The sequence below is a fragment of the Antechinus flavipes genome, chromosome 5 (genome assembly GCF_016432865.1).
Source record: "Antechinus flavipes isolate AdamAnt ecotype Samford, QLD, Australia chromosome 5, AdamAnt_v2, whole genome shotgun sequence".
Classification (NCBI taxonomy): Eukaryota; Metazoa; Chordata; class Mammalia; order Dasyuromorphia; family Dasyuridae; genus Antechinus; species Antechinus flavipes.
The window spans coordinates 48,421,730-48,446,975 of record NC_067402.1 but is presented as its reverse complement, the minus strand read 5'-3'; the positions used below and the strand labels follow the sequence as shown (position 1 = coordinate 48,446,975).

The window sequence follows — 25,246 nt, the reverse complement described above, 5'->3', positions numbered from 1 at the left end:
CCATTTGTTCTTATGATAGCTGTCTGCAAGCGTCCCACAAAGTCAGCGAAGGGTTCATTTGGCTCTTGTGTTATTTTTGTGAAGGCCCCCCCCTTGTCGTCTTTATTGTGAAGAGAAGCCCACGCTTTGATAGCATTATCAGCAATTTGCTGATATGCTGCTACAGAATAACTAATTTGTGCTGTGACATCTGCATAAGGACCTGTACAGGTGCCTAGGAGATAAGAGAGATCTTCCATCTCTGTTGGAGGCAGAAGAAAGCAGAGGCAGAGGCTGAAGGACAGAACCTTTGGATTTGGAGACATCCGAAGGGCTCTAAGCCTCTAAACCGGCTGTCCTCTGAGAACAAACTCCAACATTTGAACTCTTAACATTTGGCGCCCAACGTGGGGCGCCAAAATGTTGTGAGCTTTTTCTTCTCAAAACACAGCCAGGTGATAAAAGTTCAGATCTTTTATTATTTCCAATATAGCCCGGTTAGCTTAGAGACCTATCTCTCTGCTTGGTTCCAAGAGCTCCCTCCGAATGTCACCAAATCCAAAGGTCTGGTCCTTCAGCCTCTGCCTCTGCTTTCTTCTGCCTCCAGCCAGCTCCAGTCTTCATGTCATTCCGGTGAAATCTCGACTTGTAGCGTCTTCACTCTCCAGAGCTCTCCGACTGGCCCATTGGCCTATTTATGCTCCTTCCAGAGAGAGGGATTATGGGTAGTTCTACTTAGTACCTTGTTTCAGGTTCTGCCCAAAACATCTTTTTGTAAGATTAGATCAACTCTAACTACTTAGCAGTTAGTAAGGATTCCAACATCTTCCAATTCTAAAATTCTACAATTGGACACACGTACTTGATTTTGCATCAAAAAATATAGTTATTTCAACTTATCATCTCTGTTCCTGTTACCAAGTACAGCGAGCAGACTTCTACTATTGCTCAAGTTTGTTCTCAGGGCTACTGCTGTCTATTATGGGATGGGTCAGCCTGGTACTAACACTCTCCAACAATTTTTCTTTCCACTGAGATTTTGGATTATGTTTTGTAAGTAAGTCTGCTACTTGTGCTGATGGACGGCCCTCTCACCCTCAATATTAGGTCCTTGATATGATTTTAAAAAACCCTCCTGAAGGGATGATTATTTCAATCTCTTTATTTTAACTCTAATTGAATCAAAGCTTGCCTGAGATGGCCTGATGAATACTAAACAGCATGATCACCATAGTCTCACCTACAACTCCCTCTTCCCTTTTTGGAGCAATTGAGCTTCCAATCTAGCTTTGGCACAAGCCCACACTAACTTGCATTTTCTCTGTTTCTCAAACACAGCCTTCCATACTATTCTCCATCTTAACTCTTCCTCTGTACCAAATATTTAGTTTTCCTGTACTTATGTTTAATGTCAGCAACCCTCAATTTTCTTCTGTACACTTGTAGAGTTCCCTCATACTGGGTTCTTTCCGAAACGGAGTCACTGAACCATAATCATTAGATAACGCCAGGCACGATCATTTCTGTTCATTTAACACCCGCCAGGTGCATGAAACTGAGCCAGGAGCTTGGCAAGGTTTGCAGGAATTTAACCTCACTGGGTCAGGTATCCAGGTGGACACACGGCAAAAAGGATAAATATTAATTACAACTGAACTTTAAAGTAAATTCCGTGGGATTACATGTCCTTTTTTGGCTGGGCAATCTTTCTGTCTGCAGATGCTCATTTACTTTCGTTGTTATTGTAAGTAATACTCAATAGAAATCAAGGAAATTTAAGTACAATATCAGGAGAGTTCAAAAACAGTAACTTCTGATATGTTCTTTAATTACAACAGGGGACAGAGACAAAGGAATTAGCTAGATGGAGAACTGATAACAGTCCCCAGTTTTCTTCATAATCTAAAAAAAAAGCAATTTATCTAATAATTTAATTCTGAACTCTTATTCCTAAAGTCATCAACTACCTCCACAAAAAGTGTGTTGTTAGGTAAAACAATAATACAAGGGTCATATGTTATTATAGGAAAAATATTAAGAATGGATGAACTTTGCAATGATATTACAGTGAGAATGTAATAATTCTATGATGCATTTCATTTATAATATGACGTTATTTAAAAACATTGGAAAAAACAATGTTCTGTTAAATTGCGCCTGTATTTCTAACAGAGCAAGTGGTACCAATCAACATTTCAGTCATTTTTAAGTGCTTACTATGCACCTAACACTATGCGATGCATTGTGGATACAAAGATAAAAGTGAAATTGTTTTTATCCTAGTAGACCTTATGATCTGGTTGGGGATATAACATGTAAGTAAGTAGAAAGGATACATAGGCAGGCAGAGAAAGAGAAAAAGACAGATAGAAAAGAGAAATAGGAATAAATAATAGGTATAGAAAATTAAATAGTTATATTCTGATAAATTGGTAAAATTGATTTACCTTGAAAAAATTATAAAAGGTACTATTAGGGGAGGGAGAAACCCCCAGCATATGGGAAGACTGGGAAATTATTTCTGTTGAATAGGAGTAATTAACATGGGATATATGGATGCTATGGATAGATTTCAGGGGGCAGATGAAATTTGGTAGGAGAAAAGAACTATGCATTTTTATTTTCATTAGTTTCACAAGTCATTTTTCAAAGAAGGGTTTTTATTATAGATTTCACCAGACTACAGAAAAGATCCATAATAACAACAAACTTTAAGAATCTTTTATGTGAAAAAAAAAAAAACAGTTAAAAGAAGTGAACCTATCATCTGTTGATTTACATTCAGTCTCCTTAATTTTTTTGGGGCTAGATACAGATGGCATTTTCTGTACAAAATCTACTGGAATTGCTTTGGATCACTGAACCACTGAGAAGACCCAAACCTTTAATAGTTGATCATCAAATACTCTTGCTGTTATTGCATCCAGCTCATTCATTCGTAAATTTTTATAGAACAATAATATTCTGTTATGTACCACAACTTATTCAGCCATTCCCCACTTGATGGGCATCCACTCTTTTTTCAATTCTTTGTTACCACAAAAAAGCTGCTACAAATATTTTTGCACATTTTCCCTCCTTTGTGATTTTATTGGGATACAGACCCAGTAATGGCACTGCTAAGTCAAAGGGTATGAACAGTTTTATAGCACATTGAGCATAGTTCCAGATTGCTTTCCAGAATAGTTGGATTATTTCACAACTCCACCAATAATGCATCAGTGTCCCAGTTTTTCAACATCCCCTCCAACAATTATGTTAGTCAACCAGAGAGATGTGAGATCATACCTCAGAATTGTTTTAATTTGCATTTCTCTAATCAATAGTGATTTAGATAATTTTTCTTATGTAACTATAAATAGCTTTAATTTTTTCATCTGAAAATTGTTCATATCTTTTGATTATTAAGCAATGGGGAATGACTTGTAATCTTATAAATTTGACACAATTCTTTATACATAGAAATGAGACCTTTATCAGAAATATAGTCTGTAAAGATTCTTTCTCAGTGTTGTACTTTTCTTTTAATATTTTTGTTGGTTTTGTTTGTGCAAAAAAACTTTTTAATTTAATGTAATCCAAGTTATCTTTCACAATGTTTTCAAATTCTTCTTTGGTCATAAATCCTTCCATACTCCAGAAATCTGATAGATAAATTATCCCTTATTCTCCTAATTTGTTTATGGTATCATCCTTTATGCCTAAAGCATGTACCCATTTTGAGCTTATTTTGGCATGGGTGTGAGATGTAGGTTTTTGCTGAATTTGACAGTTTCCAGTTTTCCCAGCATTTTTGGTCAAATAGTCCATTAAAATTTCTGAAGCTAGAGTTCAGGGGGTTTATCAAATACTAGATTGTTATAGGCTTCGATTATTGTGTTGTGTTTTTCTAATATATTCCACGAATCCATTACCAAATGGTTTTGATGACTCCTGCTTATAGTTTTAAGTTGGTGCTGCTAAGTCATCATCTTTTGAATTTTTCTCTTTAATTACCTTGATATTTTTGAATTTTTATTCTTCCAGCTGGATTTTGTTATTATTTTTCTAGTTCTCTACAATAATACTTTGGCAATTTGATGGGTAAGGCACTAAAAAAGTAGAAAATAATTTAGGCAGAATTGTCATTTTTATTATATTAGCTCAGTCTACCCAAAAGCAATTGATATATTTCCACTTGTTTAGATCTGATTTTATTTGTGTGAGAAGTGTTTTATAATTATGTTCCTTAGCTTTGGGGTTTGCTTTGGCAGATAGAACCCCAAGTATTTTATTTTGTCTACAATAATTTTAAATGGAATAGCTCTCTTTATCTCTTCCTAATGGACTTTTTTTAAAAATTAATTTTATTTTATAATAACTTTATACTGACAGAATCCATGCCAGGGTAATTTTTTTTACAACATTATCCCTTGCACTCGCTTCTGTTCCAATTTTTCCCCTCCCTCCCTCCACCCTTTCCCCTAGATGGCAAGCAGTCCTGTATATGTTAGATATGTTGCAGTATATCATAGATACAATATATGTTTGCAGAACCAAACAGTTCTCCTGTTGCATAGGGAGAATTGGATTCAGAAGGTAAAAATAACCCAGGAAGAAAAAAAAATGGAAATAGTTCACATTCGTTTCCCAGTGTTCTTTCTTTGGGTGTAGCTGCTTCTGTCCATCATTTATCAATTGAAACTCAGTTAGGTCTCTTTGTCAAAGAAATCCACTTCCATCAGAATACATCCTCATACAATATCGTTGTCGAAGTGCATAATGATCTCCTGGTTCTGCTCATTTCACTTAGTATCAGTTCACATAAGTCTCTCCAAGCCTCTCTGTATTCATCCTGCTGGTCATTTCTTACAGAACAATAACATTCCATAACATTCATATACCACAATTTACCCAGCCATTCTCCAATTGATGGGCATCCATTCATTTTCCAGCTTCTAGACACTACAAACAGGGCTGCCACAAACATTTTGGCACATACAGGTCCCTTTCCCTTCTTTAGTATCTCTTTGGGGTATAAGCCCAGAAGTAACACTGCTAGATCAAAGGGTATGCACAGTTTTATAACTTTTTGGGCATAATTCCAGATTGCTCTCCAGAATGGTTGGATTCGTTCACAACTCTACCAACAATGCATCAGTGTCCCAGTTTTCCCGCATCCCCTCCAACATTCATCATTATTTTTTCCTGTCAGCCCATCTGACAGGTGTGTAGTGGGATCTCAAAGTTGTCTTAATTTGCATTTCTCTGATCAACAGTGATTTGGAACACTTTCATATGAGTGGAAATAGCTTCAATTGCATCATCTGAAAATTGTCTGTTCCTATCCTTTGACCATTTATCAATTGGAGAATGCCTTGATTTCTTATAAATTAGCATCAATTCTCTATATGTTTTGGAAATGAGGCCTTTATCAGAACCTTTAACTGCGAAGATGTTTTCCCAGTGTGTTGCTTCCCTTCTAATCTTGTTTGCATTAGTTTTGTTTGTACAAAGGTTTTTTAATTTGATATAATCAACATTTTCTATTTTGTGATCAATAATGATCCCTAGTTCATCTTTGGTCACAAATTTCTTCCTTCTCCACAAGTCTGAGAGGTCAACTATCCTCTGTTCCTCTAATTTATTTATGATCTCATTCTTTATCCCTACATCATGGACCCATTTCGACCTTATCTTGGTATACAGTGTTAAGTGTGGGTCCATGCCTAATTTCTGCCATACTAATTTCCAGTTTTCTCAGCAGTTTTTGTCAAATAATTAATTCTCATCCCAAAAGTTAGGGTCTTTGGGCTTGTCAAATGCTAGATGGCTAGAGTTGACTATTTTGTCCTGTGAACTTAACCTATTCCACTGATCAACTAATCTATTTCTTAGCCAATACCAAATGGTTTTGGTGACTGCTGCTTTATAATATAGTTTTAGATCAGGTACAGATAGGCCACCCATTTAATTTTTTTTGTTAATTCCCTTGAGATTCTCAACCTTTTGTTTTTCCCTATGAATTTTGTTGTTATTTTTTCTAAATCATTAAAATATTTTCTTGGGAATCTGATTGGTATAGCACTAAATAAACAGATAAGTTTAGGGAGTATTGTCATCTTTATTTTATTAGCTCGGCCTATCCACGAGCACTTAGTATTTTTCCAATTATTTAAATCTGACTTTATTTGTGTGGAAAGTTTTTTTTTGTAATTTTGCTCAGGAAATTTTGACTTTCCTTTGGTAGATAGATTCCCTAATATTTTATGCTAATGACAGTTATTTTGAATGGAATTTCTCTTTGTATCTCTTGCTGTTGGATTTTGTCGGTGATGTATAAAAAGTGCATACCCTGTGATTGAAGAATTTGACTCTTCAGGTTACAAGAGGAGAAGATACACTCCTTTTGATCTGGAAAATTCAATGATTAAAAAAGGGTTGCACTCTTTATGGGGCTACATCATCTTATATTAAGATGTGAATTTGGCTTATGAAATCTTAACCCCTAGTGATTGGAAATCTATAGCAAGGCCATGTTTAGAACCTAGACAAAATTTGTTGTGGCTTTCGGAGTATCGTAAACTATGGAGGATACAAGCCTAAAGAAATAGGGAAACTGGAGTTTACCTACAAATCACCTTTGACCAACTAGAAGGTAAAGGTCAGTATTCAGATGCTTCAGCACATATTAATTACCCCATAGCAGCATATGAGCAAATTGCTGCTGCTGTTGCTGCAATGGAAGCATGGGGCTCCCTCCCGGGAAAAGATGGAGGGAAAGCCTTCACAAAAATAGAGCAAGGTCCCAATGAAACTTTGCTGATTTATGGGGGTGTCTGCAGACAGCTGTCACAAGAACTATTGGACAAAAGACAGCTATAAAAATTTTGATAAGACAACTAGCTAAAGAAAATGCTAATGGGGTTTGTAAAAGAATTATATGGGGACTGCACAAGGATGTTCCTTTAGAGGAGACCATAAGACACTGTGCCACAGTGAGCACAAATGCTTATTATACCCAAGCTATGATGCAAAATATGGAAAGACAAGGTCCCTCTTGGCTAGGCACTTCCAGAGAAACTCATCAGTGCTTTGAGTGTAGATAAATAGGGCATCTCAAAGCTCAATGTAGAATGAGAGGACACAGTAAAAGAATAAGACACAAACACTATGTCCAAAATGTAACCAAGGTTTCCACTGGGCCTCAGAATGTAGATTGACCCAGGGAAATGAGAGGCAAGGTGTAATTCCAAACCTCAAACAAAAAACTGGTGGGGCATGATGGCAGCCAAGGTTATACCCAGAGAGTCTTTAGAAGTTCAGGATTCTGATACGATCGATCAGCAAAGAAGCAATCAGATGGGAGAAAGGGATTACATGATCAATCAACCAAAAAGCAATCAGATGGGAGAAAGAGATTACAATTGGAGAGAGAATATATGCTTTTTAACCCAACAGAAGGGCAGTGTCCAGTGCTAGCAGCTACAATGTTATTTCCAGATGATGAGGAGAGATTTAGAAAGTAATCAATAGAAGGGATTAGATAGATTAACTGCTTGGCAGAAAGGATTTGCCCATATTTCTACAGTTGGAGAAGGAATCAGATGGGTGCCAATAGCACCTGGAGAGAGACAGAAAAAAGAGAAAAACCTCAAAACAAAGGAAAAGACCTAAGAAACCTCTGACACTGAAAGAGCATGGCTGATAATGAGACTGTTACAGAACTTCAGAAACAGCAGGAATCCTTGGATTTCCTGAGATAAAAAAATTGTTGATAAGACTGTTGCAGAACTTCAAAAGCAGCAGGAATCATTGGATTCCTTGATACATGAAGAGACTATGACAGCATTTCAAAACTTGCAGGAATCATTGAATTCCCTATACACATGTGAATAATGGACAATAGATTGGTTTTGGACTATTTCTAGGACTTATGGACATGGAGAATTCCTCATGTTGATTCCTGTTATTTATTACATCACTACTATGTGCTTATGTAATTTTTTGTAATTATGTGTAATACCTCCCATGTTGATAGATTTATGTATACCTGTTTCAAGTGAGACCATTCAGAAACCCACTAATCTGATTTGATTTCCCATTTCCCTTTGGTGTTTTCATTACCCTTCCTGAGAAATCAGAGAGGGCATGATCACCTCCTTTTATGATGTTTTCACCACTTTTTGGAGGAGTCATAGGTGTGATCACCTCTTTTGGGGGTTCTTTCCTCCTTGACAAGTCAGAGGGAGATGTTATGGGTCAGAACTCTGAACTTGAAACAAGGATGCTTTACAATGTACTAAGTGGAACCGACGATACAATGGTTATCTAGTTTAGCATGGTTCAGTATGATTGATTTAATCTTACAACAAATAATGGTTTCCTAGAGATATAATAATCGGTGTATACTCAAGGTGGAGCACATAAGCAGGGATTGAGAGTTACAGAGGATTAGGCATTAGAAGCTCTCAGAGCCAAGGAGAGACAGAAATTCATTTCACTTTCAGTCAGGCTCCTGGTGGCTGGCCTGGCCTCCTGCACTTCCCCCACTCAGACCAAGGCTTGTCTAAAAGCCTCTGCAGAAAGCTGCCCAGCCCCAGGAAGGAGATCATCAAGGATTTGGACTCGAACATCTGCCTGTTCTTGTGGTGATTACTGAACTGAAATAAAGGCTGCTCCCAGAGAACCCAAGAAACCCGATCCAGAGAAATTTACAGTAATTGGTGAAGTTGAACATTATTTCTCTCAATCGACCTTCAGGGGAAGAATTGATCTAAAGTGTAGTTGAAAACAATCATTAAAAAATGACCTTGTTCATCATCAAAATTGTAAAATTGGATGTCAAATAAATGAAAAAAGAACCACTGATAAGTTTTAACAAATTATTTATTTAAAGTTAATTTCCCCAAAGTAAGATCTATTAAGAGTAAGTCATTTAGAATTGAGTACAACAAATGCAATTGGTCACAGCTAGTCACAGATGCAAAATGATATCTAATCATTAAGGCTTATTGACAATCATTATGATTAAAGGGAGATACTCATTGAAAAATAATATCTACAAACCAGATAAGCTGTCCAAATATTATTTCATTATCACACTACATTTGATAATCCTAAAATTATACTAATTGTTCATCTCCCTTAATAAAGTAGGAACATGTCACTACAGAAACAAATGCAAATTCCACTTTCACATTAACAGAGAAGTAAAAAAGATTTTTGAGTGTGTTTCCGATTTAAAAAAAAGTTAAAGTTCATTTTGCATTTGTAAGAAAAACAAGCAATTACCAAAAGTTGAAATTGATAAAAGTTTATTGTTGACTTCCTTATCAAAATAAAAAGAAAAATTATTTTTAAAGATACACTATACAACTGACTATCTGATCTTGCACTGACTAACTATAAGAACGGTTTCAAGGGAAAGAACAAAAAAAAACAAAAACTGACCCCCAAGGATTTGTGCTGCTTTACAAAATGTTATTTGCAGGTAATTTGCAGATTCTTGATCTAGTTTTTAAAGCTAATTCCAAAATGTTCTTTTGTAAGTGTCCAGGTATGTCCCCAATTTCTTCTTCTAAACAAACTTGCATCTATTTCCACAATCATTGCAGAAAACATATATTGTCATAGGTTCCTCACTACTTAGGGTTGGAATCTGGCTATAGGTACAATTCTTCTTTGTACACTTGCCACATTTGAATAGGTCAGTTGGGTTCCCACCGATCCGAGCCATTTGATGCTGTCTAATTGCTTCTTGGGTCACGTTTCTACGCATCTCTTTCAGTTCATCACTAGCCATTTCCTCTGCAGTCATTCTGGCAAAGACATCCGGAGGTATGTTCCCACACAGTACGTTTTTCCTTAAATTGGGATTCTTTGCATCCTTGAGATTTGCTATTCTACTTCGTATCCTATTTTTATACTTCATATGCCTGTTCCGTAGCTCCTGATACACAGCTTCCTCAATCTGAGCTCCCAGGTCTTCTACATCGGCCCCAGTAGCAAAGTAGTCGTCTCCTGTTCTGAGGGCGGCAGCAAGCATCTCTCGGCACTTGATTCGGACGGAATCTGAAGTGCTTGGTGCCCGGGGGAAAGATTTAACGAGGGAATCAGAAGCATTTGTCTCTTCCTTTCGTTGGTTCGCTTTGCTGCTGACGCTACTTGCTTGTCCTGGCTTAGGGCTGCTTTGGCAAGAGGGAGCGGATTCCTTTTTTTGTTTCATCGGGGTCTTGGGGGGCTCACATACCAACTTCTTCCAGCATTTGACGAGAGACGCGGCTAGTGCGGTGACTTCTTTATCTGTGCTCTGCTTGCGAACGGTATTTACTGAGATTCCAATTTTTGTGGACTGCAATAATTCCAGAGTCATGGGAACGTTTTGAAGTTCTTTGAGTAAGTCCAGTGCCCCAGCCGCGTTTTTCTTCTGCACCATCTTATCAATCTTCTTGGCTAGACGAAGGATCTCGTCCTCCATGGCAACGGCGGTTTTGCAACCCACTCTCCCCCACACTCAGAGGGGATGGGACACGGAGCGTGGGAGAGGTGAGCAGGCGTCCCTTCAATGTCAAGAAGAGCCACACACGGAGAAGCAAGACCCAGGGCCCTCTCAGGAACAAATAAAGACCGGTCTTGTGTGACTGCTAGTCCCAGGCGCTGGTGACTGCTTCTCCAAGAGCGGGTGACTGCTGTTCCCAGGCGCTGCTGACTTCTCCTCCCAGGTGCGGCTGACTTCTCCTCCCAGGCGCGGGTGACTGCTGGTCCCAGGTGCGGGTGACTGCTCCTCCCAGACGCAGACAGTGGATGTAGAGGTTCTTCGGAGAAGTATGCTTGAAAGACGTACACTCCAAACAAGGATTTAGCTCAGATTAATAGAAAACAGGACAGCCACCAGGTGGGTCTTTGTCATCGAGTCTGTTCTCCAGTCTCTGTTCGAGAGCTTGAGTGAGCTCCAGCCTCCAGCCTCCAGTCCTCAGTCTTTCTCTGAGTCTGGCTCCCTCCCAGATCTCTTAGGTCTTATATACTCTCTTATAAGTACATCATCAGAGGTGTGAAGCTTGTAGAATAGGTGTCAACTCATAGATCTCTTAGGTCTTATATACTCTCTTATAAGTACATCATCAGAGGTGTGAAGCTTGTAGAATAGGTGTCAACTCAAAGATCTATTAGGTCTTATATACTCTCTTATAAGTACGTCTTCAGAGGTGTGAAGCTTGTAGAATAGGTGTCAACTCATAGATCTATACTAAGTATCTGTAAACTAGAGAATCATCTCAATTGCACTGAGTTAACACTTTGCCATAGCACTGAATCAATCTTACAGCGTTCCTGCCCCTTACAAATGGGTATTTGCTCAATGTTCATGGGTGACTAACTTTAGTAATATCTTGCGCTTATTCAACTTTTCAAGTCCTGTCCTTGCAGTTACCATAACTTTAGTCTAGATAAGGAGAATTCTCAAACAGTGGCTTTGATTCAGGAATTGAAAGAAACAATTACTTGTTTCTAGAGTGACTGTTTCAGCCAATTGGAACTTTTTGATTCTGTACCATGGATAAAACATTTAAGGCTCTTATTAACCAGATTCTAACCTCTCTATCCAGTGCCACTTCATGGTACTCTCCCTTAAAGTCTTCTACATAGTAATGCAGTTCAAATCACCAAGCATTTCTTTTTTTTCATAATTATAACTTTTTATTGACAGAACCCATGCCTGGGTAATTTTTTACAACCTTATTCCTTGCACTCACTTCTGTTGCAATTTTTCCTCCCTCCCTCCACCCCTTCCCCCAGATGGCAAGCAGTCCTATACATGTTAAATATGCCACAGTATATCCTTGATACAATATATGTGTGCAGAACCGAACAGTTCTCTTGTTGCACAGTGAGAATTGGATTCAGCAGGTAAAAATTATCCGGGAAGAACAACAAAAATGCAAACCGTTTACATTCATTTCCCAGTGTTCTTTCTTTGGGTGTAGCTGCTTCTGTCCATCATTTATCAATTGAAACTCAGTTAGGTCTCTTTGTCAAAGAAATCCACTTCCATCAGAATACATCCTCATACAATATCGTTGTCGAAGTGCATAATGATCTCCTGGTTCTGCTCATTTCACTTAGTATCAGTTCACATAAGTCTCTCCAAGCCTCTCTGTATTCATCCTGCTGGTCATTTCTTACAGAACAATAACATTCCATAACATTCATATACCACAATTTACCCAGCCATTCTCCAATTGATGGGCATCCATTCATTTTCCAGCTTCTAGACACTACAAACAGGGCTGCCACAAACATTTTGGCACATACAGGTCCCTTTCCCTTCTTTAGTATCTCTTTGGGGTATAAGCCCAGAAGTAACACTGCTAGATCAAAGGGTATGCACAGTTTTATAACTTTTTGGGCATAATTCCAGATTGCTCTCCAGAATGGTTGGATTCGTTCACAACTCTACCAACAATGCATCAGTGTCCCAGTTTTCCCGCATCCCCTCCAACATTCATCATTATTTTTTCCTTTCATCTTAGCCAATCTGACAGGTGTGTAGTGGTATCTCAGAGTTGTCTTAATTTACATTTCTCTGATCAATAGTGATTTGGAACACTCTTTCATATGAGTGATAATAGTTTCAATTCATCATCTGAAAATTGTCTGTTCATATCCTTTGACCATTTATCAATTGGAGAATGGCTTGATTTCTTATAAATTTGAGTCAGTTCTCTATATATTTTGGAAATGAGGCCTTTATCAGAACCTTTAACTGTGAAGATGTTTTCCCAGTTTGTTGCTTCCCTTCTAATCTTGTTTGCATTAGTTTTGTTTGTACAAAGGCTTTTTAATTTGATGTAATCAAAATTTTCTATTTTGTGATCAGTAATGGTCTCTAGTTCATCTTTGGTCACAAATTTCTTTCTCCTCCACAAGTCTGAGAGATAAACTATCCTATGTTCCTCTAATTTATTTATAATCTCGTTCTTTATGCCTAGGTCATGGAACCATTTTGATCTTATCTTGGTATAGGGTGTTAAGTGTGGGTCCATGCCTAATTTCTGCCATACTAATTTCCAGTTATCCCAGCAGTTTTATCAAATAATGAATTCTTATCCCAAAAGTTGGGATCTTTGGGTTTGTCAAACACTAGATTGCTATAGTTGACTATTCTGTCTTGTGAACCTAACCTTTTCCACTGATCCACTAATCTATTTCTTAGCCAATACCAAATGGTTTTGGTGACTGCTGCTTTATAATATAATTTTAGATCAGGTACAGCTAGGCCACCTTCATTTGATTTTTTTTTCATTAATTCCCTTGAGATTTTTGACTTTTTATTGTTCCATATGAATTTTGTTGTTGTTTTTTCTAGATCATTAAAATATCTTCTTGGAAGTCTGATTGGTATAGCGCTAAATAAATAGATTCATTTAGGGAGTATTGTCATCTTTATTATATTCGCTCGGCCTATCCAAGAGCACTTAATATTTTTCCAATTATTTAAGTTTGACTTTATTTGTGTGGAAACTTTTTTGTAATTTTGCTCATATAATTCCTGACTTTCCTTTGGTAAATAGATTCCCAAATATTTTATGGTATCAACAGTTATTTTGAATGGAATTTCTCTTTGTATCTCTTGCTGTTGGATTTTGTTGGTGATACATAAAAATACTGAGGATTTATGGGGATTTATTTTGTATCCTGCTACTTTGCTAAAATTATGAATTATTTCTAATAGTTTTTTAGTAGAATCTCTGAGGTTCTCTAGGTATACCATCATACCATCTGCAAAGAGTGATAGTTTGGTTTCCTCATTGCCTACTCTAATTCCTTTAATCTCTTTCTTGACTCTGCAGAGGCTAGTGTTTCTAATACAATATTGAATAATAATGGTGATAGTGGGCAACCTTGCTTCACTCCAGATCTTACTGGGAAAGGTTCCAGTTTTTCCCCATTGCATATGATGCTTACTAATGGTTTTAAATATATGCTCCTGACTATTTTAAGGAAAAGTCCATTTATTCCTATACTCTCAAGTGTTTTTATTAGGAATGGCTGTTGGATTTTATCAAATGCTTTTTCTGTATCTATTGAGATGATCATATAGTTTTTGTTTGGTTATTGATATAGTCAATTATGCTAATAGTTTTCCTAATATTGAACCAACCCTATATTCCTGTATAAATCCTATTTGCCTCATAGTGTATTATCGTGGGGATGATTTTCTGTAATCTTTTTGCTAAAATTTTAGTTAAGATTTTAGCATCAATATTCATTAGGGAGATTGGTCTATAATTTTCTTTCTCTGTTTTCAACCTACCTGGTTTAGGTATCAGTACCATGTCTGTGTCATAAAAGGAGTTTGGTAGGACTCCTTCAATCCCTATTTTTTCAAATAGTTTATTTAGCATTAGAGTTAATTGTTCTTTAAATGTTTGATAGAATTCACATGTAAATCCATCTGGTCCTGGGGATTTTTTCTTAGGGAATTGATTGATAGTTTGTTCTATTTCTTTTTCTGAGATGGGATTGTTTAGGATATTTACTTCTTCCTCTGTTAGTTTGGGCAAGCTATATTTTTGGAGGTATTCTTCTATTTCATTTAAGTTGTCAAATTTATTGGCATAAAGTTGGGCAAAGTAACTCCTAATTATTGCTCTAATTTCCTCTTCGTTAGTGGTGAGTTCTCCCTTTTCATTTTTAAGACTAACAATTTGATTTTCCTCTTTCCTTTTTTTAATCAGATTTACTAAGGGTTTGTCTATTTTGTTGGTTTTTTCATAGAACCAACTCTTAGTTTTGTTAATTAATTCAATAGTTTTTTTTTTACTTTCAATTTTATTGATCTCTCCTTTTATTTTTAGAACTTCAAGTTTAGTGTTTGACTGGGGGTTTTTAATTTGTTCCTTTTCTAGCATTTTTAGTTGCAAGCCCAATTCAGTGACCTTCTCTTTCTCTATTTTATACAAATAGGCCTCTAGAGATATGAAATTTCTCCTTATTACCACTTTGGCTGCATCCCATACATTTTGGTATGATGTCTCATTATTATCGTTTTCTTGGGTGAAGTTATTAATTATGTCTATGATTTGCTGTTTCACCCAATCATTCTTTAGTACGAAATTATTTAGTTTCCAATTATTTTTGGTTTACTTTCCCCTGGCTTTTGTTGAATATAATTTTCACTGCATCGTGGTCTGAAAAGGATGCATTTACTATTTCTGCCTTACTGCATTTGAGTTTGAGGTTTTTATGTCCTAATATATGGTCAATTTTTGTATAGGTTCCATGAACTACTGAAAAGAAAGTGTATTCCTTTCTGTCTCCATTACATTTTCTCCAGAGATCTATCATATCTAACTTTTCTAGTATTCTATTTACCTCTTTGACTTCTTTCTTATTTATTTTGTGGTTTGATTTATCTAATTCTGAGAGTGCAAGGTTGAAATCTCCCACTATTATAGTTTTGCTGTCTATTTCTTCTTGCAGCTCTCTTAATTTCTCTTTTAAGAATTTAGATGCTACCCCACTTGGTGCATATATGTTTAATATTGATATTGCTTCATTATCCATGCTACCCTTTAGTAAGATATAGTGCCCTTCCTTATCTCTTTTAATTAGATCAATTTTTGCTTTAGCTTGATCTGAGATCAGGATAGCTACCCCTGCTTTTTTCACTTCACCTGAAGCATAGTAGATTTTGTTCCAACCTTTTACCTTTAACCTGCATATATCTCCCTGCTTGAGGTGTGTTTCCTGTAAACAACATATTGTAGGATTCTGGCTTTTAATCCATTCTGCTAACCGCTTCCTCTTTATGGGGGAGTTTACCCCTTTCACATTTATGGTTAAAATGACCAATTCTGTATTACTTGCCATCTTGTTAATCCCTGTTTATGCTTTTCTCCCTTCTTTTCCCCTTACCCCCCTTCCCAGTATTAAGCTTGTGAGCACCACTTGCTTCTCACAGCCCTCCCTTTTTAGTATCTCTCCCTCCACCTTAGAGTTCCTCCCCTTATCTTACCCCTCTCCCTCCCAGTTTCTGTATTCCCTTCCGTTTAACTTATTCCTTCCCTTTTCACTTTTCCCTTCTCACTTTTCAATGAGGTGGGAGAAGTTTCACCATAGATTGAATATGTCTTAAGATTTTTCACTTAAAGCCAATTCTGAAGGCAGTAAGATACCCACTATATTCATCCCCCTCCATTCTTTCTCTCAGATATAATAGGTTTCCTTTGCCTCTTCATGAGATGTAGTATCCCCACTTTACCCTTTTTCTGGTACAATGTCTTTTCCACATCTAGTTTCTAGAACAAGGTATACATGTATTCTTTATACATCTTTATAGCAGAAATATAGTTCCCAAGATTAATCTTTATCTTTTTAGATTTCTCTTGAGTTCTATATTTGTAGATCAAACTTTTTGTTAAGTTCTGGCTTTTTCATCAAAAATTGGTGAAATTCGCTTACTTCGTTTAATGTCCATCTTCTTCCCTGGAAAAATATGCTCATTCTAGCTGGATAAGTTATTTTTGGTTGCATACCAAGTTCCTTAGCATTTCAGAATATCATATTCCAGACCCTTCGATCCTTTAATGTGGATGCTGCTAGATCCTGGGTGATTCTTATTGTGGCTCCTCGATACTTGAATTGGGTTTTTCTAGCCGCTTGCAGTATTTTTTCCTCCGTCTGAGGGTTCTGGCATTTGGCCACTATATTTCTTGGTGTTTTGATTTTAGGATCCCTTTCAGTAGGTGATCGATGAATTCTTTCAACGTCTATTTTACCCTCTGTTTCTATGACTTCTGGGCAGTTCTCTTTGATAATTTCCTGGAAAATAGTGTCCAGGCTCTTTTTTTTCATCATGCTTTTCTGGGAGTCCAATGATTCTCAGATTGTCTCTCCTGGATCTGTTTTCCAGGTCTGTTGTTTTCCCCAGAAGGTATTTCACATTCTTTTCCATTGTTTGATTTTTTTGGATTTGCTTGACTGATTCTTCTTGTCTCCTCGAGTCATTCAATTCCATTTGTTCAATCCTGATTTTCAATGAAGTATTTTCTTCACTCACTCTTTTAAAATCTTTTTCTAATTGTCCCATTGAGTTCTTTTGTTCTATGGAATTTTTTTTCCATTTCACCAATTTTGTTTTTTAGAGAGCTATTTTTGATTTCCAGTTCACTAATCCTATTTTTCAAGGATTTTATTTCTTTATCCACTCTGTCTTTAAATGAGTGGGATGACTTCTCCAGACTCTCTTGCCAAGCCTCCCTCTCCTTTTCCCATTTTTCTTCTAGCTTCCTTGTGAGAGCCTTTTTAATTTCTTCTATGAGGTTCATCTGTGCTGAGGAACAGATGATCTCCTCCTTTGGGGATTCACCTGGAGACAGTCTGTTTTTAGTCTCCTCATGGTTTAGAGTCTGCTCTCTATCTGTATAGAAGCTGTCAAGGGTTAAGGTCCTTTTCAATTTTTTGCTCATTTTGTCAGAGAAGAATCAAAGACAAACTTTCCTGGCGAATTTCAAGGATGCCTTCTCTTGGTAACTATATGTGGGGTTGTTTTTCAGTCAAGCATTAATTCAGAGGCTTATAATGAAATGGATTCTGAGAGAAAAACGCAGAGCTTACACAGTTGTGTGCCTCCTCTCCGCCATCTTGGCCGGAAGTCCCTTCCTGATGGACTTTGTCGGTAATAAATAGAAATGCTGATGATTTGTGTGTGTTTATTTTATATCTTGTAATTTTGTGAAAGCTATGAATGGTTTTGACTAGGTTTTTGCATGGTTTTCTAGGGTTCTCTAAGTATAAGATGATATCATCTGCAAAGAGTTATGTTTTTTTCCTTTGTTGCCTATTCTACTTTATTTTTTTTTATTTTCTTATTGATAAAGTCAACATTTCTAGGACAATGTTAAATTATAATGGTGAAAAGGACATTCCTGTTTCACCCCCTGATCTTATTGGGAATGTGGCCAGCTTCTCTCTTACAAATAATGCTTGTTGTAGGTTTTAGATAGATACTGCTTATTATTTTAAGGAAAGCATCCTTTATCCTTATGATCTCTAGTATTTTTTAATAGCAATAAATATTATATTTTCTCAAAAGCTTTTTCTGCACATATTGAAATTATCATCTGATTTCTGTTAGTTTTGTTACTAATTTGGTCAATTTTGGTAATTGTTTTCCTGATATTGAACCAGCCCTGGATTCCTGGTATAAACCCCATTTGGTCATAGTGTATCCTGCTGGTAAGTTGCTATAATCTCTTTGCTAAATTTTATTTAAAATCTCTGCATCAATATTCCTTAAGGAGGTAGGTCTGTTATTTCTTTTCTCTGCTTTGGCTGCTTCAGTGCAATATTTGTGTCAAAGAAGGAATTTGGCATTACTCTTTCAACTATTTTCCAAATAGTTTTCATAGTATTAGAATTAATTGTTCTTTAAATGTTTGATAGTATTCACTTATGAATCCATCTGCTCCTGGACATTTTTTCTTAGGAGTTCATTAATGATTTGTTGTTAAACAAGTTATTTCCATTTTCATTAATATAGGCAGTTTATTTTTTAATAAATATTCATCCATTTCAGTTAGATTATCAGACTTCCTGCTATACAGTTGGCAAAGTAGCTCCTAATTATTGCTTTAATTTTATTTTTCATTGGTGGTAAGATTGCCCTTTTTATTTTTGATGCTGGTGATTTGTTTTTTTTTTCTTTCCCGTTTCTGATTAATTAACCAAAGGTTCATCTATTTTATTAATTTTTTCATATCAAGTCTTAGTTTTATTTATTAATTCAAGAGCTTTCTTAGTTTAAATTTTACTAATCTATCCTTTGAGTTTCAGAATTTTTAATTTAGTATTTAGTTGGGAGCTTTAAATTTGTTATTTTTCTAGCTTTTTAGTTACATGCCTAATTCATTGATCTCTTTTTTCTCTATTTTATTTATGTAACTATTTAGAAATATAAAATTTCTCCTACAAACTTTGGCCACATCCCATAGTTTTGGTATGTTGTCTCATTGTTGTCATTCTCTTGGATGAGATTATGGATCGTTTCTATGATTTATTATTTGACCTACTCTTTCTTCAGAATTAGATTCTCATTGGTTTTTTGTTTATCTTTCCTTGGCTCTTTATTGAATATAATTTGTATTTCATTGTAGTCTAAAAAGTTAGCATTTACTATTCCTGCCTTTTTCTATTTGATCATGAGGATTTTATATCTTAATACATGGTCAATTTTTCTAAAGGTGCCATGTACTGTGAGAAAAGGGTGCATTACTTTCTGTTCTTATTCAATTTTCTAGTCTATCTGGTCTAGTATAGCTAGGTTTTCTAATATTCTATTAAGCTTCCTAGTTTCTTTCCTGTTTCTTCTATGGTTAGATTTGTCTTATTCTGTGAGAGGAAGGTAGAGGTCCCCCACTAGAATAGTTTTGTTGTCTATTACTTTCTGTAACTGGCTTAAAATCTTCTGTAGGAATTTGTATGCTCTACCACTTGGTACACACACTTAAAATTGTTACTACTTTATTGTTTAGGATACCATTTTATCAAATTGTACTTTCCTTCCTTATCTCTTTAAATAAGATCTTTTTTTAATTTTTGCTTTGAGATCAGAACTACTACCTCAGCTTTTTTTTTTTTTTAACTTCAGCTGAAGTAAAATAAATTCTGTTCCACTTTTTTATCTTTACTTTGCATGTGTCTCTGTGTCAAATGTGTTTTTGGTAAACAACATATTATAGGATTATGTTTTCTAATCCACTCTGATATTCATTTCCATTTTATGGGAGAGTTTATCCCATTTACTTTCACGATGATGATTACTAGCTCAGTTTTTCCCTCCATTCTATCTTCTCCCCTGTATATACTTTTATTCTCTCTTTTTCCCATCCTTAGTCATGTGTTTTTACCCACCCCACCCAATACAATATCTCCTATCACTCCTTCCCCTTCTCTTCCTAGTGCCTTTTTAACCCATCAAATCCACCAAATCACTCTTATTTTCTATCATCCCTTCCTCCTCCTAGCCTGTCCCTCCCTTTTCTTTCCTCTTTTTCCTCCTACTTCTTTATAAGGTTAGATAAATTTCCATATCCAACCAAATGATTAAATTATTTCCTCTTAGCTCCAAAACTGATGTGATCAAACTTCAGACAATGTTCATCTCCTTTCCTTCTTTTATGGATTATAATAGGTCTTTTGTACCTTTTCATGTGAATTAAATATTCAATCATACCTCCCCTTTCCTCTTTTTTTCAGTACAGACTTTTTTCTACTCCTTAATGTCTTTTTCTTTGATGTCATCTCATCAGAGTCCATTCACAACCACACCCTTGTGGTACTCCCCTCTGTCTCCTATGATTTTCCCCATTTGCTCTGATTTTTCTCTCCTAACATGATTCACAAAGCAATGCAGATTAAAAACAAATTTACTAGGAAAAAACAAAAACAAAGAATAAAGAGCATACAAATACACATATGTGTGCATGTATATAAATATATGCATGTATTTAGATGTATGTGTATGTACTACATAAAGGAGGTAATTTTAGTATGTAACATGTTGAAAGTCATAAATGCTATTGAAGTCTTAAAGACTTTAATCAAAAGTACACAATTATCGAGAAATAATTTTGATAAACCAGTGACCAGTTTGTTTTTCATGATTTAGAAGGAATGTTTCATTTCTTCACTGATAACCTATATCCAGAAACATTAAATGTAGAAAAATATGATTGAAAGTATCAAAGTTTTTTTTATATTATAAAACAATAACAAAACAACAAAACAAGAGTTTCAGCAGGTTTTTATCTGGTCACAGTGAGAGAAAAAAAAGAAAGAAACGATAGTCATTAATTCAAATGTATACAGCAATGCAATGAGTATGGATAAGAAAGTGAGTAAGATACATTAAAAAAAAATAGAACCTTTTATCTAAGTGTTGCTTAGATTGAGTAAGAAAGGAACCTAGGAAACCCTAAAAGGCAGAGAGTAATAAGAAGTACATTCCCTGTAAAAGTGGCTTGGTTTGTTGGAGACAGCTAGTGGTTAAAATTTCAATATGAGCATTTATACCTTAGAAATTTGCAAACACTACAACCAATTTGTTTAATTGTTTTCTTAATTGTCTGTTGTTTTCATGATTTTTTAAATATCTTAATTAAGAAAGTAAAGGAGGATATGTTAGCAATGCAGATTAAATAAACTTAAAATTGCGGCCACAGATACTATTTTTCTTTTTGGAGATACATTCACTCAACACTTCTAAACTGAAATATGAGGAACAGCTCTTGAAAAAAAGATACTAAATGGTGTATCTCATATGGAAAACAATAAGAAATCTGTTTTGGCTGGATTGTAATGTGAAAAAAGTAAATAAGTATAATGAAGTTCAAAAGTTAGGCTGGGGGCAGGTTGTGATTGTCTTGAAATGGTAGGGTTTATTCCCCTTTATCTAGTACTCTCAGTCATTTAATGTCTACCCTTCATTTTTGTCAGTTGTCTGTCACAAACATTCTTTTAAATAAAAGTTTAAAATGGCTGTTTCAAGGACTAATAGAAAGAGTATGAGACTAAGCATTAGAAGATCTTCATTCAATTTCCAATTTTGTGACCTCCTGCTTGTGTGATTTTAGGCAAATCATTTAACTTCTTTGTTGTTTCCCTTCAAACCTCACACACACACTGTTAAAGCAGGACATTTGACTTGTTGAGGTCTAAGGTGCCTTCTGGAAGGAAATTTAGCGAACCATTTAAAAAAAAAATCACAATTCTTGCATGCCACAGTGGAAAAAGTACTAGATTTGGTATCAAAGTAGTCAGGTCAAATCTTGCTTCTGCCATTATTTCAGGGATCTTTCCTTTACCTCTCTTGGATTCAGGTTCCTCAACTAGAAGTTAGATTGTATATTTCTCAAACAGATACCTAACATCTATCTGAGTCATAAATTGGCTGTAATCCACATTAGTGAAAGGGACTTCTCCATGTTGATGAAATTACAAGTTCTCTGTATTTTCATGAATTTCAAAAATACATATTTTTAAATTTTATGATTTCACTGGAGAAAGCTTGAAGTGCTTTAGATTGCAACTTAAATTTGCCAGAAGTCTTACTTCAAGTTGAATTTCTTTAATGAGTCTATTTAAGTTAATAAAATTTGTGATTGTTCAAATGTAAAAGACTTCAGTTTAATCTCTCTTTAGAAACATTTGATGCCAGATTTTTTCTTTCAGTAAAGTCCCAAACTGCATGTATTTTGATGAGCTTTTTGGCTCTTCTCCACCACCCCCATTTTTAAGCATTGTGTGTGTAATGAGCCTATTGCTAAACTTTATAAGATCTGGGGTATTTGCAAGCAATCAAATAGCAAACAGTAAGAAAATTGTGTTGTTTCTCCTAAAATTATACAGTCAGATATCTCAAAGAATGGACAAAGAATCCTGAAGGTAAATGAGAGGGAGAGGATAAAAAGTTGTTATGACAGTTAATCAGTTGAATTTCAAGTATATAAAGGCAAATAACAGCAAAGCAAGTTTAATTGAATGCACTGATGTTCCATGTTGCTTATAATCAGTCATCTAACATTTTCTGAGGAGGTGACATTTATGGAGAGCACCAACCCTGCGCTCCTGTTGAAAGTCTTGTTGATTGGGTTTTCCATCCTCTACTTTTCAATCATTGTTAGAAGATATTCTAGTGGGGAAGCAGACACCAAGCCTACAGTTTTTGAATCACCTGCCCTTTGTCATAGATTCTTCCCTTCAAATTGTCAAATTCTTGCTACTTTGGGGATGGACTGAGATTCAAGGACCCCACTTCTTCTGCTGAGGTCACCCTTTCTTAATATTACCTAAGAGAGTTTTCCCCACCTTGAAGCCATTGCTGATCTTCACTGAGGGGCTAATCAAGGTGTCTTGACATACTTAGAATAAAAATCTTTTCATTCTCTATGCTGAATTTTGCCTCTTTTAGGATGAAAGCCCAAATGAAGAATTTGCCTTTCACAATTTTTTTCATGCTTTTTCCAATCCTTTGTACGTCCTACATCCCTCCAATTGTTTCCATTCCTCCGCTATAGTACCTCCACAGAGATTACCTGTTTACCTCTGATTGCCTCTCTGAGACTCAATGTTCCATACTTAAGAGCTACCTTTTCTTGTCCCCTTAGATGCCTCAGCTCATTGCTAAGTGACAATTGATTAATTTGTGTGAATGAGCATGCATGGTTTCATATACTTTAGAAGTCTTTTGGGAACACAATAGCAATAGAAATGAGAAATCAATAGATTTAGAGTTTTTGGCCTTGGGATCAAATCCTGGCTTTTCCATCTACTACCTGTATGACCCTAAACAAGTTATGAAACCTCTGTAGGGAAACCATATCTAAATAGTTCCACATCCACTAATAAAAAATACAATGGCAGTACATACTCAGACACACATACACATGCATATACACACAAACCCCTATATTTACACGTACATCTATAAAATGAGGGTCCTGGAATAGAAGATCCCTGAGGTCTCATTCAACTCTAAAACTATGATGAACTCTAAAACTATGATGTAATAACCTGAAAAATGAAACGTAGATGAGATAATCTACTAAGGTTATCTTCTCACTTCTAACTCTGCTATTATTTTATAATTCCAGAGGTCACTCCCTAGATTTAAGATCTGTGAAAAATATTTTATAAATGACCATTTTTACCAAACTCAAAAAAGTTTAAAAAAGGAAATTGCAAACCATTCCAGAATCTTTGCCAAGAAAACCCCAAATTAGATCACAAGAACTGGACATGACTAAAAAATGATGGGAAAACAACATGATTCTAAGGGTGGGAATTTAAAGCACCTCAACTGGAACATGAGGAATATATTTTTTGGATAGGTAGAAGCATTCATTGACAAAACTGGGCTCAAATTATAGAATCATCAAATTTCAGAGATGATCCAGCTGCTTAGTTTTAAATTTTACTCACTCCCAAGATGATAATGGCAAATTTTGGTGTTTCTTCTTAAGATTAGTTGGACTTCTGCCATACAAATAAATGTAAGAAAGGGGAAAAGTACCAACTGCAATGGAATTTACATTTTTTTTTCCTGCATTACTCTCATCTGTAGTCATCAAGAAGTTGTGATGTGCCTCAGTTTTCCATTATAAAAAACCCCATTCTTTTGCAAAATTAATTCCTCACAATAAATTTGGTATTCAAGTTGCCTAAGGACAGGAATATTCTGTCTCTGAATACCCACATGAAATAACATCTCTAAGTCTCAAAGGAAAATTGAAACAAAAGAACAATTTTATGTTAAGCCATCTTTATGAAACACAATTATAATTTGCTTTCTAACAAAGGGGTAATCCTCTATTTGTTAATGATTCCATTTCTATAGTGATACATAGGAAAAAGGAATTGTAATGCTTTTATAATTCTTGCTCACATAGCAAAAAATTTTTTCCTTGAATTTGTCTGAAGTACAATGGACTTGCAAATGGGTTTGCCAGCCTTTACTAAAGAATTATGGGATTGATCTTGTAGACATCAATCCTAACTACAGAACTGTGCTTTCTGATGATTTGAGAAAAATCAATCACAACTCACTCCTACCCAGAATTCTCTGACACACTGTTACTTACAAATTTTAAAGTCTTTTTTGGTGGATATATCTTTGCACTGAAGTATTATTGCTATAATATATTGGTCATTTCAAGGAAATTATTCTCTTAGCCAAAGCTAGTCTCTGGAATCTTCTTGAGGTTAAGAAGTAGAATTAAAGAGACCAGTGCTGATGACAGAATTGTTTAGGAGTATAAAGACAGTATACAATAAAGAAAATGATTATAACTATTAAGAATTTTTTATCTCATTTGAACAATATTATAGTCTGCAGCACTTTGAAGACTGTGGACTACAAAGCACACTAAGCATGCTACAATGGCAAGAATTATGCCTCTAGAGTCAAGGAAGTTGGGCTTAAATTCCATATCTGATGCTATATGACCTTGGTCAAGTAACAATGTCTTTAGCTCCACAGTTTTCTTAGCTAAATGAGTAGATTAGACTAAAAGGTCTATAAAATCTCTTCCTATTCTAGATGCAGGACTTAAGAAAGATTGTTTATAAATGACCATTTACCAATCTCCAAAAATAGGTTTATTTACATTTGAAATTACTATCAAGTCAAACTTTGCATTCTCTTTTTATGTATACTAAACCTGTCACTACACAGCATTGTACAAAATGCATAACTCTGAAGTCCTCAGTCACAAAAATTTAATTAATA

At 35.6% G+C, this 25,246-nt stretch overlaps 1 protein-coding gene across 1 annotated transcript; it reads right to left on the bottom strand.

The window, feature by feature from the left end:
- Nucleotides 1-9,538: 9,538 nt before the first annotated feature.
- Nucleotides 9,539-10,438, bottom strand: LOC127538540 (transcription elongation factor A protein 1-like). Its single transcript, XM_051962354.1, has one exon. The coding sequence runs from the start codon at nucleotides 10,436-10,438 to the stop codon at nucleotides 9,539-9,541; it is 900 nt and encodes a 299-aa protein (XP_051818314.1).
- Between the last annotated feature and the right edge of the window lie 14,808 nt (nucleotides 10,439-25,246).